Source organism: Bombus flavifrons, chromosome 1, assembly GCF_040668555.2.
Source record: "Bombus flavifrons isolate JBK064 chromosome 1, iyBomFlav1_principal, whole genome shotgun sequence".
NCBI lineage: Eukaryota > Metazoa > Arthropoda > Insecta > Hymenoptera > Apidae > Bombus > Bombus flavifrons.
In genome coordinates this window covers 17,904,390-17,920,358 of record NC_138442.1, presented here as the reverse complement: position 1 = coordinate 17,920,358, position 15,969 = coordinate 17,904,390, and the positions used below count along the sequence as shown (strand labels likewise).

The following is a 15,969-nucleotide window of genomic DNA, read 5'->3' as shown; positions in this document are numbered from 1 at the left end:
AAGAGACAGTCAATGTTCAACGATTAATGTGACGATCAGTGTTTGAAATGTTCAAGAAGTCGGTAAAAGTACGTATTCGATCCCGAGATTAAATAAAAATATGGGATTGTTTGATAGAAAGTTAAAATAAAATAATAAAATAAGTCAGAATAAAAATTGCTTTCCTATAAAATACCAAAAAATGTCGCTTCGTGCAAACGTTGCGTAACTCTACTTTCTTGTGTATTATTATAATGTTAGAAATTCAAATGGATTCTTTAATGATTATCTAATTTGCTTTATATATATGCTACTTTTATATAAATTTAATTTAACTCGCTGCTTTAATATGCTGGTTCCAATCTCTAGTTCCATAATTTCAAAAATATCTTTTCAAAGCAATAGATTTCTGAATTTAATAACAGCTACCCCTTCAATGAGTATTAACATTACGCTTGAATAATCGTGCATCTGCAAGAGATGCAAAAGCCAAGTAGAAGTATGTTTAAAAATGAAAGTGAAAGTTAAATGAGAAAGTGGTATAGTTGTTGCTTTACAGTGAAGAAGTTTTTCGACGATAAAGCTATAAAAAGAAATCAGCCGAGGATAGATATCCGACTGAAAGTTAAAACTAAAATTATCTATATAAAATATAAGTTACATCGATTACAGTAAAAAGATTAATTATTGGTACGATATTCTATCCATTTATCCAGCATTTTATTTTCTTTTTTTAAATATTCTTTCCTAATTGTTTTACTTTTCTTACAAACAAGCATCGTATTAATTTTTAACAAACGATACTAATATGTAATTCTAGTAGTTAATTTTAAAGAAAATAAAGGAATCGTGGTATGAATTGTCAATAATATTAGTTGAAATTATTTGTCACTCGTAAGCATTCGTATTAATATGATCGAGGAGTTCGTAGGTTGTTCGATATGAATTTTAATGCAACGATGAAAACACGCCTTTTATGATGAGACAGCAAAGAAGAATCGCTTCTCACGGCACTCGATAGAAAGAAAGGATCGTGCCTGATCTATGGTCACGCCCTTCTTTGTGGTATTCACTTCGATATTGCTGGCAATAACGAACTACCGTGATTTATCATGATTTATCGCTAACTTTTTCATCCGTAAAGCCACAAAACCTGATTTAAAGAAAGACTCTTGTTACTCGATCGGCTATTCGATTTTACACGAATTGCTTATCATTTATACTGCTCAGAACTTTATACAAGTACATATTTCTTCCCGTACCTAAATACAGGAAATCTTATAAATTGGCGTATCTTTTACTTCAATACGAAAAATGCTTCATCCTTAATTTCTTATTTTATAAATATTTTAATATTACAATAACGAGATTTTATAGAATGGCAAAGTGAAAGGAGGTTGTAGGAATAATAGAGAGGATGGAGGATTTTATTACGTTGGATGTTCAATTTTTCCTCATCTTCGATTATTTGTTAGAAACACTCCAATAATTAGAGTTAACGATATCGAATACTCTCACTGAAAATTGGTCTAATATTATGTTATACTTTAAAAATCATTAAAGAATCGAACATTTAACGATTGTATTCAAGCTATTGCGTACGTAAAATTATATCGAAATTATCGTTATTCGTTCTTAATGGCAGAAGGAAGATAATTATAAGGTTCAGCGAAGAAAGCTTTTTCCAGATCGTATTTAATCTCCGTGCTCTTAATCCGTCCCATGCTCTTTTAATGTCCATGAAGATAATAGTTGAAGGAGTATGTTAATGAGTAAATTAGTCATAAAAAGTCAGGAACCTAGAAAGCGTGGAATTATTTACGATCGAGACAGGACGTACACTCTTGCGCACTTTTATTGGCAAAGAGGAAAAGGAGAAGCAGGCAGAAATCAGAAACAGTCATGCAAATTCCAGTTTCTTATCTCGTGTGCATTGTATATAACCTCAATGGATTTTAATTTCTCCATATCACGTCTATGACTGTTAATGAGTTATTGCAACAGGAGATACGAATGGCCATCAGGATTTTATCATCGTCAGTGTCGAACGACACTTTGAATCTCGTTATTTCCTCTGGAGCATTGCAGCTTTCTATAATCATCCTTAATCGACGCTTAATTGCTATTAAAATGGGGACAAGAACAGTGTTTGAGTCACCTCACACCTATTTAGAAGAATCTGTGCTAATGTGTTTCAAGAGGAATTAAAAATAAACAATGACAAATAAAGTAAAGATTCAAAATGCCATCAGCTTCGAGACTGTAATCTTCTGCAGAAAATTTCATATCGTATTGTATCATCGTATTATTACACTGTGGATAATTATGCATTTCTGGGAAATTATGGGAAATTTGTATACGTGTATATTCGTAGTAGGCAAAAATGTACAAATGTACAAAGTGAAATACTCGTTACGACACTTATGGTGCGAAGCAAATCTGCAATAAGATGTGCCATTTTCCTTTAGTTACCTAATTGCGATATAAATCTGCATACTCTATTTATAATTTATGATAAATTACTATTTAAAGGAACGCGAACGCGCTTCCCATATGTATAATCCTTTTAATAATCCTTGGAAGATTGAAAGATCCAATAATGGCGTACTTATAAACTCGTTAGATCTTCTATAGGTCGGAAATTCAAACGTCATAAAGAAATTAATTAATCCCAGCAACGTTTCTCGTACTTCAACATCCAAACGATTTCCCACGCATTACGTCTCAATAGGCAGTAATTTAATTTACATTAGTTAAAAAAGTGCTCGATCTAATTTGTTTTTCATGCAATTAATCGGCAGACAAGTAGGAGCAACGCGAGAATCGATGGAGCGGGACGGGATTCGATTATTCAGCATCGCGCGTTTCGATTGTCCGTCGGAGATTTCAATGCCTGGTACCGATTAATCCTCAGGACGAGTCTGCCAGCTCACGTTCGAACTGCGCGTTTCTCCCGCTCGTAAATCGTCTTCTCTCGAGAAACCTTTTGTATGCAAAGGATAGACGACGCGGAGGATTCATCAGTAGGAAGAAAAGGACAATCAATTCTGGCATCGAGTGGTGTAGAGAAGCAAAGAAGAAAAGAGTTAGAACGCGGAGAACGAAACGCGCTGAAACGGTGTTGACCGGTGCTAGGAGCTGCGTTCAAGGAGAACCGCAACAGCGAATTACGTAATTCGGGTTACGTTCCTTGATGTACGAGTGATTTTAACGCGAAACAGGAAATCACCTTTTTGCTTCTTTCCACTCACAAATCTTGCCACTCTTCCGTTTCGATGGTTTATGACAAGCCATTCTACTCGTTTCGTTTAAATTCGTTTAATAACAAGAGATTGAATTTCGTTCTGATTCTAAATTGCAATTTTTCTTTTGGACAGGACTTTGCTATTTTCGATTTCGAGGTTTCTAGAAGATTATTTAACTTGTAATTAAAATGTTGATGTCTTTTTGCAATTTATTTAATGAGGCGAACGTAAATCAAATTCTGATTTTAAATTGCTAATTTTTTGCCTACATGATTTTAGTATTTTTTTTTACTCGTGAAAATTTGTGGGAGATTATTTAAGTTGAAATTAAAATACAAATTAGTTGACGTTCATTTAATAAGAAGAATTTCAATCAGGTTTTAATCTTAATTCGTAAATTACTTTTTAGACAAAATCGTACGACTTTCAGCTTTGAAGGTGTTCCCATTAATATCATTCAATTTGTAACTAGAATGTCGTTGTTATCGCACTTAATAGAAACATTTGTCAATTGTTATTTATCGTTATTTATTTAATGGTACAGTCATACGTTTTGTATCTAATTCATTGGTGATATTTTCTATCATGAAAGCCTCCATAACGTTGTATCGTTAGTTACAGAAATCATTTTACTTTATCAATAAAATATTACATATTAAAATACTCTGATATTCCAAGAAGGACTGACGTACATAAAATCTCATTAGTACTTCGTTTTTAATTTCAATCTAATTAATAACTTGAGTTTGACACTATTCTCGACCGTTTTGGATGCTCGTTGTAATTTGTCAAGGTTAAACAACGCGAAGGAGGTGATTGTTATTAACGTGTGATAAAAAGTACATGTGTTACGGTATTAAAACGAGGACGTTCTCGGACCAATCGGAGCGTGTAAAGATTCTTTGCGTTCTTGTGGGACAAGGACGACGATCGTCCACTTGAAATAAGGCTTTGCAGAAAATTTCCATCTAAGATTTGTAACGACTGATCGAACGTGACTTTTGTTTGGACATATACGTTCAGAAGAATTTACAAAAAAAATACGGTGCTCTCAGTCACGGAAACCTAAAAGTAATCAAGGATGATGAATTGATTCTCAGTAAACAAGAATCTGTGGGAATAATAATTTCGACCTTTCAATGACATTGAGATATAAGAAGAAGATTTATTTGGCAAAAATTAAAGATACTAAAGATAATAAAGAAAGATAAAGATTGTTTTTGAAATAAAAGATTAACGAGCTTCGGTATTGTTTGATAAATTACTGGCCATTATGTAACATATTTTGATGAATGGTAATCTTTTTGTTGAGAAATATGTTTTATATTTTGTTACACTGTTGAATAATATGCGCATTCAAAGCAACGCGCTATCGTTTCTGCAATATATTTATGCTTCGATGGTTATTCGAGAAATTTTAAATCTAATCTTGGCACATTTCTTTTTAAAATATAATTAATATAACTTAGATCAATATAATCCATCTATTTGACACGGAAATTAATATCTTCGAGCTTTCTTGTATTTTAGCAACTTTGAAATATTTCTAATATCGGTTTTTATATTTTGCAATATATAAATCAACGAATCTCTGACGAAAACTGCATCAATTTTGTCTTACTTTAAATAAATTTATATTTCGAAACATTGCAGGCGACATAAAAGCCCACATGTAACGAAGAAACCCATTTTCAATCCAGTTATATTTCCACTAATTTATCACACAGTGGCCGATTTTCACTTTACGATTAGTTGCATTAGAATCATACACAACAACAGAAATACGTTGTTAGATCGGCATTTGAGTCACGTAAACTGATCTTACTTTCTATCAACTGCCTTAAACGAACCGGAAACCACGCTATATCCACGTTATTTGAGTATCCAACAGTGCACAGAGACGTTTGTAAAACGTCGAGAAAATCATAAGAAAAGAAAAGAATTTCTTTTCTCTTCGTATCACATTGCTCGAGATGTAATTCGGGAGAGAGAGAGAGAGAAAGAGAGAGGAAGGGTGAGAGACAATTCACACTTACTAATTAATCAATCACGCGTTGAAAGTTAAATACCTCAGGATGAGCATTGGCGCCTATTCTCTTTTCCTGCTAACAAGTGAAAGTTCGCGTTGGAGGAGGCCACGCACTCGACTCTCTGTTCAACAATCAATGTTAATTTTGGTATTATGGTTCCTTGGTAACCTAACTCATACATATACATACGTTCGTATAAAAAAGAACCTGAGACGGTAATATTTTCGTGAAATTTGACATCGGCAATTTTAATAATTAGTTTTTATAATTTACGATATTCATCGATACAATATCACAAGTGGAAAATAGATATCGTTAAAATAGTAATTTGAAGGAAATCTGCTTAGAATCATTTGAAATTCTAAACTTCAGATCTTTTAACTTCTGTGTAAAAGAAACAAGCTTTTTCGCTTTAGAACTTTGAATTTAAGGCAAAAGTATGTAAGTACATGTTTATACTTGTATTAAAATGTTTAGAATAACAGAGAATGTCTATAGCATCATAGTTACTATAGTAAAACAATTGGAATATTAAAGTACTTGGAATACTTAGAGTACAATATTTAACACGGTACTTATAATAAAATACTTACAGTTTCTAATTGTAAAGAAATAACACTTTTCCATTTTGAATTTCTATTATTACATTTTAATTCAATGATATATACATATTTTTCTTATATATCATATTTTATTACCAATCAGAATATAGTGTACTCTATGAGCCAATGCGGTATCTTGAAGAACTGCTACTCTTAAATCTCGTGATGATGATACCTCCTATGACGAGTCTTCTTCAGCCTTCCTTCGAGTCTGCTGGCCAATTAACTGAATAGTACAACAGAGAATATTTTCGCTTCCCTAATGAAAACCTCACGTCTATCAAGTATCATGAATCAGCAATAGCCTGCAGGGCATGGAACTATTAAAGCTGTTTTATAATATAATCCTTAATAATGTACAGTTATTATAGACTTCGAGATATAAATCCTTTAGAATCATTTATATTATTCGTATTCCTTTTGAAGGAATCTTCAAGGAAGTCATTTTGCAGTTTTAATCGCCTTGGCATTAGTCACCGTTTCGCGATTTACGACGAAGAATCGAAGTCTCCAGAACGAAGAAGTTCTCGTACAGGTCATTTGTTATTGTGTTTTCTTAATTTCAAAAGTTTAATAACAAATGGAATTTATACGTCGCCTCATTTACGAATATGTTTCATCGTTTCTTTTTCATTGGTTCGTGTTCGGGAATGTCGCTGGCAAGAGAGTTTTAAGTAATTCGAACGCAACATTGTGCTTTTTTTTCGCTGCGTTCGAGGGGAATGCATTACGAAACGTTCCGGTATATGCGAGTCGTTCGATTGGAACTAATTTTTGCGTAACGGAGGAAAGAAAATTATTCAGTGTTTACGTAGTCTTTTGCCGGAGAAAATCGCCGAAGAGATTCCACTACTTTCTACTATTTCCTTGACTTTATTCGTTTTCTTTCTTTTTTCACTTTTTGTTCCTGCGACCTGCTATCGCTCTGTTTTTCTTTTTTTATTCTCAGCAGTGCAGAAAATTCAATTCTAACGTAGTTTGATACGCGCATGAAATTTCTTTTTTGTTAGTTCCAGCTTGATGCAAATATTTCGTCATTTTGCATTTTTAGTCAAGACCAGTCGGACAAACAAGAAATTAATTAAAACTATAAGCTTATCTTCTAGTCTTGAACAATGTAATTTTATCAAGTTATACATTTTTCTTGAATAAATTCTGTTTCCAGAAAATTGTATAATACTAACTATTAGACTGAGAATATTTATGCACGTTCGTATTTCTTTGGAGCATAATCAGAGAAATGGAATACAAATAAAGATTTGTATCATCCTTTAGATACTACGACTATTTCATTCAAATACTATACAAGGTGTCTCGTTTTAACCAACTCACGTAAATATTTCTGAAACTGGTACGTTATTCGAAAAATCGTTTCAAATAAAACCTACTTTGTTTCGAGAGATACATCTTGTGATGTTCACAAATCTTATCGAAATTTCAAGTTAACTTTTGTCTTTTCTTAAATTAAAATCTATTTCTACGTATATTCTTTATACTCCGTTGGATGCGTTTTGTAATTCTCTACAAAAAGTATTAACGTATCTGGTTCGAAAAGTGATTAATTTAAAAGATATTTTAACTTTAATCTTGTGCAACCTATCGCATGAAAAACAAGGGAAGATAACGCAGTATTTTTATGTTTATGTATTCCTTGACTTTTATACGCTCAATTTGACGAAATTAGTATTATTATCTTAATACCCTCTTGTAGGGAATTAAAATCTGCATTGAACGGTGTATCAAAAAATGTACAGTTCTATTTAAAGAAACAGAGGTCACCTTGAGATCTCTAAAGCGCCTTCATCTAGATAAATAACCGACGGTCATCGTAAGGCCACGTTGAAACGGAACAAGTTCTACTTGTATCGCGTTTTTGAATCACGCATAGTTTACAGGATATTTGCGTGGATTAATTAAAATGAGACAGCCTATATATTCATCCTATGTTACGTTATGTATACTTTGCGCATATCAATTTTTTTTAAATATATAGACATTCGCAATCGAAACATACTAATCACATATAAAAACAGTAATGTGTGTATTCTAAAACGATTAACAGCAGATGTATAGCATCGACACACAATATTTTTATTATAAGTTTCCCAGTAGCTATCGTAATTGCTTGTTCACAATTATTTCATATAATTATCTTTCTATTATTTTCATAACTGTTTTTTAAATTAGTCTTTTTCTGAATTTCTTTTGTAAATATCAACCTGTCGTACGTTATTTATGCCTAGCAAGATAGATCGCCGAGTATTTCACAGAGAACAATTCGGTTTAAAGTACATCGATATGAAAGCATCCTGAGAGGATGCTGTGGCGTATTTTTGCGACTCTCGATGGAAAGGTACGTAGCACAACGGAAAGTGGGTTGCCCGTTGCACGCACCGGCAGCAAGGTGAACGTTCTCTAAAAAGATTTTCTCTCTGCAAACTAACTGTATTGTTACCTGCCCGTGTCTGAGGCGTTGTGTTCACACGCTGCATCACCTTGATGATAGAAACTGTTCCTTATCAATTATCAAGAATAATTTTCACTCGTCCAACATTATGCTCTATCTGTCTACGCATATACATACGTATGCTCGCGTTGCTGTGTGTTGTACAGCGACGATGATGTTAGCGTAGATTAGAAAATTCCCTCGCTCTCACGGGAATCTTCTAAATTTCACTTTTCCTCGACGTAGCTAGATTTTAAATCACTCGGCTCACCGTTTATTATAAACAGAATGTAGGATAATATTTATAGCGTAAGATAAAGTATAATTCAGAAATATTTGCAAAGAACATTTTCAAATATTAATTAATATTTATTGATCGTTCATCTGCTAAATTTTTCGAAGAAGAAAGTATGAAAAGGAATGAAAAATATAAATATTCTTTCGATTTTAATGTTTTTTTACGATTATATATGTACATTAATTATTTGTTTTTTACGTAAGATACGAATACATTGTAGCATCTATGCTACGAGAGAAACAGGATGATGTAAGGTTCTGTGAAAAAGTTTCTATATATCATTTGAGAAATTTTAATCAAACTCTCGTAACTGCTGCATTATTATTTTAAATCTTCTAGAATATCTATTAGAATATATGATAATTTTAAACAACATTTAAAAATTATTAAGAAATACTACGTATTTAATCGTTCCACTTGTGCAATAAATTTAATTACAGTCGAATGAAACGGTTCCTTCTTTTTAACACACCGATCATCTGAAGTTAATTACATACATGGAACAGGCAGATCAAAATAAAATATATTTAATTCGTATTCAAAAGTTTAAACCTATATATATATATATATTTCGAAATAACTATTTGCCCATTTAAAAAATAAACATTTAAATTTCATTTAAAATATTTTAATTATTTCATATTTTTATTCGATAAATCACTTATATCCACAGAAACTGCTACCTCAAATCAAAGAGTACATACATCCCTAACATAAGACCATCATTAGCTTCGCGTTCTCGATACCAAAGGTAATTATCAATCATTAAATTTCACTCTTCCAACTTAAAGTGCAACAAATCGTGATTCCGGGAAAAGTAATTTATCCTACCATATTTGGTAGTTAACAACAGTCAACATACTCCTGCGCTACACCGTATGATTCTCTATAGTTTATCGGGATAAGTATTATTCATGCTGGAAGATTTCCGTGATTAAAAAGCCGTTGTTATCGTATTAGCATGAAAAATACCTTGTTTTGCACATGACCGCGCTAAAAGTGCTAAAATAAAAAAGTAGCTGATTCGACTTGTTAGCAATACTATGCGGTTGATGCAAAAGTGTGCCGTCGATTTCCATCTCCCAAGCGATGAAGGCACGCGAGTGCAAATCTACATCATTGAGAACGCGTAGTATCGTATAATGTAAGACTGACAGTGTGCAGGTCGCTTAACTACGATGATTACCCGCCATAATAGCTCGCTAATTGATAGGCAGCTCGCAAAAGGGGCTTGCAGGATTTCTAAAGAAAGCCTGTAGGATCGCGTGGTCGCGAGCTTCTCTCTCCTTCGCGCACTCTGTTAGTCGCGATACCGATTTCTTTGTCCTACTCCTTTCTACTCTTCTTCTTTTGTATATTGCATGCGACGCCAAGTCCATCGATTTCCTTTTCCTCGTGAAATCCTTCCAACAGTTCCAAGTCGGCCCACTTCTTCGACCGACTCGAAAGTAAAATTTAAATATGTTGCACGAAACGTGTTGACGAAGCGTTTGTGAAACAGCGTGCAATGCAAAGCGGTTAAGGAACTCGGATTTTCTTTTTTATTTCAGAGAATATTTAAGGTATTAAACATTTTTATTTTCTTCTCGGTGAATTCTTTCGGACTTTATGAAAAAGTCAAATAGAAAATATAATTTAGAACTGGGTATCCAACTGGGTAGGTTAAATTAATTATTAACGGAACTATTATATCTGGGAAGAAAATATTTTAGACGAATTTGTATTTTATAGCTACGGAGAAACTAAAATTCATTAACTAAATTATGTCGAATCTAAGCGAAAGAACTGTGATTTTTAGATATTAATATATATGATATGTAATAATATAATTAAAATTCGATGGTTGAATATCCTTTTACGCTCGTATACGCAAGAATCATGTTGCGGAATTAGAAATCAGTGTCGTATTATTGATTGACGTTGCAAAACCGATGGTTATCGCATAACCATCACGTACAATATATTGTCCGTTCTTAGGCAGTGATTTTATACGAAACAGGAACTTCACGGTTCATTTCTATAAGTATTCTACTGTTGTTTTCTAACATGAGTCACGAATACCATTTGATAAAATAAGAAGAAAAATTTTATGAGCGAGTAAACGACGATGCTAAAACACTCCAACCACCTGTGTGCTCGAAGGGTTAAGAAATTTCACTTATTTCTTCTCGTTCTAGCTTGACGATTATACAGGTTGTCGCTCGTGCACCGCAAAATCGTTTCTACATCCTGAGCAATTTCCCAAGTGGAAAGTGGTCGGTCTGTTACGGTACCGTCTGCATCAACTCGCAATCGCAATCAATTTCATTCTTTCAATTTACAAAACGTAACAGTTTGTAAATTTCGGTTTCTACTGGTAATTCTAATTTTATTGAAATTGTTAATTAATTAGCAATTGAAACATCATGGAACAGTGTTCAGTTTAAGGTAAACATCGTGATACATAGTTTCATAGCGATGTTGGAATCAATGTTTTCTTTTTTATTATGATACAATCGAAATTACGGATTGCTCTTTCCTCTTTCTTGCATTTAATTCGAATTTTATTCTCTGCGAAGATAACGCTTTTAATATTTTGTTCCTACTATTGAAATTAATTATCAATTAAAAGCGTTGTGCTATGCATTTTAAAACAGACCTCGTTATTATTTCATATCAATGTTGGAATCAGTGTTTCCTTTGTACGATGCAACGATGGTGTTTTAGTTTGGAATGAATGTAACGTTAATAATCCTTGAATAAATAGTGTTACGCGCTATATACATATTCCATGAATGTGCAATAAATAGAGCGTACATTGTTGCAGCCGCATCCAGCTGTTTTAGGATTCCTTAGGCAAAAAATAAACGATATTTACATATTGTGTAATTATTATTTCTCACGTCCCTCTGAAATGATAACGTGTGAAAAATACAATATTTTCTACATAATTAAAATATTATTCTTCGTTGCAAATAGGAGAATACTTTTCGCTTTACATTGAAACAAAATGAAAAGACAGGAAATAAAAAACGTATCAAATTTTTAATAAAATATATTGTTTTTATAATTGAAATATTACGCTAAGTTATTAATTTATTCGGAGAAACATATCAAACTTTAATCGAATGGTGAAAATTATCAGTAAAAAAAAAGTAAATATATTTTTTATCTATATGATATTTTATCCATATACATTACATAATTAACGCGGTCATTAAAATATGAACAGATATAATATAATCGCGTTTTTATAAAATTCAAATTATTTTTGGCTCGCCTATATCTATATATGCATGTACCTAATAAAAACCAGCTATCGCTCCTACATATAGCTCCAATACTAAACGAGTAATACTAAACGCGAGATATCGACCTGAATGCAACAAAGTATCAATTCAGCTTCTCATTCTTGGTATCCGAAGGCAAAAACATCGTATTTCGTTCTGGAATGGTAGAACTTTCTCGTATACTTGAATGTATGATCAAACGTAGCGATACGTATAGCTCTCGACTGTGAATGGGTAGTGGGAAGATCGAAGTTTATTTCTGCGAGTCTAGAATTGCGAAAACCAGAAGCTGGTCGGTAGCTGAGCCATTCCGGCTACCTTTCATTACGTTCACCGATATTCTAGAAAGTTGTCACTTGGACGAGTAAAGCGAGAGGGCCCCGCTTTTGCCAACCAACAAACAGAAACTGTGGAACCGTCCAAGCTCGTCAGAACCTGATGCAACTTAACGTTTCTTGCACGATAATGGTTTCCTGCTGGCCGATCACAAATTAGGCTCTTGAAAGTACTCAGCAGCAACTTCCTTCCTATCACCGTTAACCAAATACGTATTTCACGTCGTTTCCTGGTCTATAACTCAACGATAATCTAATTTTCTAGCGGTCATCGCTTGAACACTAACTTGATTACAACTAACTTAACACGAAACGATTTTTGAGCATTTTAGGTTTGATTTTAGTAACTTAACCGTTTCTTTTCTCTTCTTTTGCATCTTTTCATTCGGGAATTTGCTAGTCATTATGTTATAAAAAGTATATGGAGGTAGTTTAACTATGTCACGTGTTCTGAACCATTTTCAATCCAATCGTGCTTTTCATCTTGTCAGAAAGTTTCTCGTACCATGGTTTCGAAGAAAGTACGAGAGAATCATTGTTCTTATATCGATGGTGATTGTTCGTTTCAATTTTATGTTTCTCAACTCTGCTGCATAGTTCGAGATATCTTCAACTCAATCGGAATTTTCTTTCGTTGAAAAAGTTTCTTAACTTTAAAATAAACACGCAAGAATCGTCATTATATAATATAGGTGATTTCTTGTTTCAGTTTTATGCTAAAATTGTTCATAACTCTGCTATATTCGCTAAGATATATTCGATCGTATCATCGTTAAAAATCCTCGAAAGTTTCAAACATTTCCCCAAAACGTTCAAAACGTTGAAATGGTTATATTATATTTATTGGAACGAAATCAGAACTGAATCGTAAAAATCCGAAGATCGTAACAGGTCGAATCGTTGCTGCAATACGTCGCATTGTTAACGGGATACTTTATTAGAGTGCACGAAACCTTGGTCAGTTTCATTTGCAGCCAACGCTAGTTAGAGCGCGTCGCGATAGTTTATTGCTTCTATACGACCATCGTTATTACTATCAGCGATTAAATATAATTAAAATCCGGACAATAATCACATAGACAGCAGGTGAAATAATTGGGTCGCGTCGTTTCGTGTAAGCTTCTCTTCCTGATAAGAGAAATTGAAAGAGTATTTGCGAGTTGGAGACCGCGAAACGAAGACAAATCGTTCCTGAAGGCTTCGAAAGTTGAATAAATATCGCCATAGTAATCATTCGTTGATGCAACACGTTTTCTTCCTGGTCGCGACATCGGGTCGCGAGTGAAAGTGAACTCTCTTCATGTTATCGCGGTACAACCTCGATCAGAACGATGGAAATCAAACGAGGATGAGACGCTCGATTAGCTGGCACGATCCTTCAACGCAAACAATTTTTCTAAGCGGAAGAAACACTTTGCGCTCGACACGATGACCCTTACGGTTCTTTTTATCTTATCTAAGCTGACCAGACTGGTACTTGGTACGTCATTTGAAACGGGATTCTGATGTTTCGCGAAGAGCACGATATTCGTGACTCGATCGGATTATTTTCATAGAGAACGTTAATACTCTGTGAACCAGATTTAGGTTGTTCTCAGACTAGAAGACTTTAACGATGGTTTCAATTTTAGTACGCGATTTGTCACGAGGAGAAACGAGGAAGTGCACGCTATACGGTAGCTTTCGAAAGTATTTGAACACTTGTCGAAACATTTCTGTAAATTTTATTAATGAAGCAGTGAGATATTACTGTGACGATTATATTGGAAAACTTTGAAACCATTTTAAAGATATAAAAGATATAAAAGTCACAAGACGTTTGGTGTAAACATATACATAATACAAAATTACGATGTAACATGAATAATTTTTAAGATATAAAACATTACAGATGTTTCCATTGAATATTAAGGTTTATTAACGGAATATTAAACTTTTTAAATACTTCTGTAATCTTTGCGAAATATGTATATACTTGCACTATTTTCATACTTTACCAGTATTGTTAATAAAATTTCAAATTGTTATATCTTTTATTTTTACATGAGATTAACCATCGGTTCTACGTTATGTCTTCGTATTAATATTTATTATTAACGATTTTATAGACTTTTGGAAAAATTATGGAACGAGAGGTGTTAAGGAATATTTTCTCGTTGTGCAGGATACCAGTGACATGAAGGAGGTTCAGCAGTCTCTCGCTGAGCAAACACCATCGAAGAAGGAGGTAGAGCCAGACACCAAGGACGTCAAAGTCCACAAGGAGGATGAGAATAATTCAAAGTCAGACAACGAAAGCGGTGACCATGACGACGATGACGATGACTATGATGATGACGAGTTTCCTCCCGTGCACATCAAGCTGCCTCTTCAATTCGATTTTGACGAAATTGCGGGCGTAAGTTCACTAATTTTACTACAATTTCTAAAAATTGAAAAATTCAAAGATTTTCGAAAGCATAAATGGATCGATGCACGAAATTAATAATTTTCTATATTTGTCTCCTTGTTTTGTTCCTTAGACTTTGATCCAGGAGGCACGCAGCAGAGTTTCTTGCGTGGTTGAGAGACGAAGAGCTGATCAAGTGATGGACGGTGCTAACAACAATAATGTCGATAACAGTACTGATTCTCGCTACCAAAGACTGAGTGGAGAACGTGTCGCCATTTTGTGCGAATCTGGCAATCCTCATCAAGAGTATGTATGATTTGAAGTGTTATGCCTGCTTCATGAAAGAAGTTTTAGTGTACTTTATTAGATTAAATTATAGATAGAACATTATCAAATTTATCAACTGTATGGAAATTAAATAGAAATACAAAGTAATTTCATTTTATTTGGTGACGCTACTGGTGAAGCTTTTTAGTTTACAGAAAAAAGCAAGGACGATCAATTAAAATTAAAAATAAAAGACTTTTAATGCAGTCTTGATGTAAAAATACTAACAATTTTTAAAAATTTTAAATAATTGAAAATTTGAAATTTAATTGAATTTTTACACATGAATGTTATATTTAATTTTCGAAATGTGCTTAATTTTCAGGCAACAAGATCAAGAGATGCTTACGCCAATCATCATCCCATTGGGAACCGTCCAAGTACCACTTCAATCTCAGGAACCGAATCCAGGTTATCATCAGTATCAAGTGCACACTCAATATCAAGTTCCTGACATGCAGCAGTTACCACTTAGCGATCCACGCGGACTTAATCACATCCCACCTGGTATTGTTCCCCCTGAATTGCGAAATATCCCTCAGGTAACCATGGAAATGAGGCCTCCGCGTATGGGACCACAGACGCCCATGATGGGACCGCAAAATCCTGCAATGGGACCACAAGTTAGTATATCTTATATTAATATGCAATAACAAAAAAATTAATACTGCTCTCTTTTTATTAAAATAGTTTTCGTCTTAGAATTAAATAGAAATCGAGAATAGATCCATTTTCAAAATTAAAGATTTTGTCATATTATTATTTAGAACTAAGTTTGCAATATTTACCTAAAATTCAACGTTTGTTAAACTAAATCAGATAATTGTTTTTATTCTAAATAATTACATACTATATCCTCTCATAATTAATCAAACGATGTATCTCTTACACTTTGTTTCATTTTCGCTATAGAAAGGTAAATAAGGCTTCTTTACCACCGTTAACACATGCAATCTTTATTGGTGTAATGAATACTATTGAATACACCACTATTATACTCATGCTATTCTGAATATATAAAAAAATCATTTACCACTGCGATAATT

At 33.4% G+C, this 15,969-nt stretch overlaps 1 protein-coding gene across 1 annotated transcript in view; it reads left to right on the top strand.

The window, feature by feature from the left end:
* The window catches only part of LOC138180149 (RNA-binding protein 33), a 34,184-nt gene that overhangs the window by 14,944 nt on the left and 3,271 nt on the right, over positions 1–15,969 (top strand). The window contains exons 4-6 of the mRNA XM_069113704.1: positions 14,369–14,602; positions 14,727–14,902; positions 15,249–15,546. Coding sequence (XP_068969805.1) covers positions 14,369–14,602; positions 14,727–14,902; positions 15,249–15,546 — 708 coding nt within the window. The remainder of the gene's footprint in view (positions 1–14,368; positions 14,603–14,726; positions 14,903–15,248; positions 15,547–15,969) is intronic.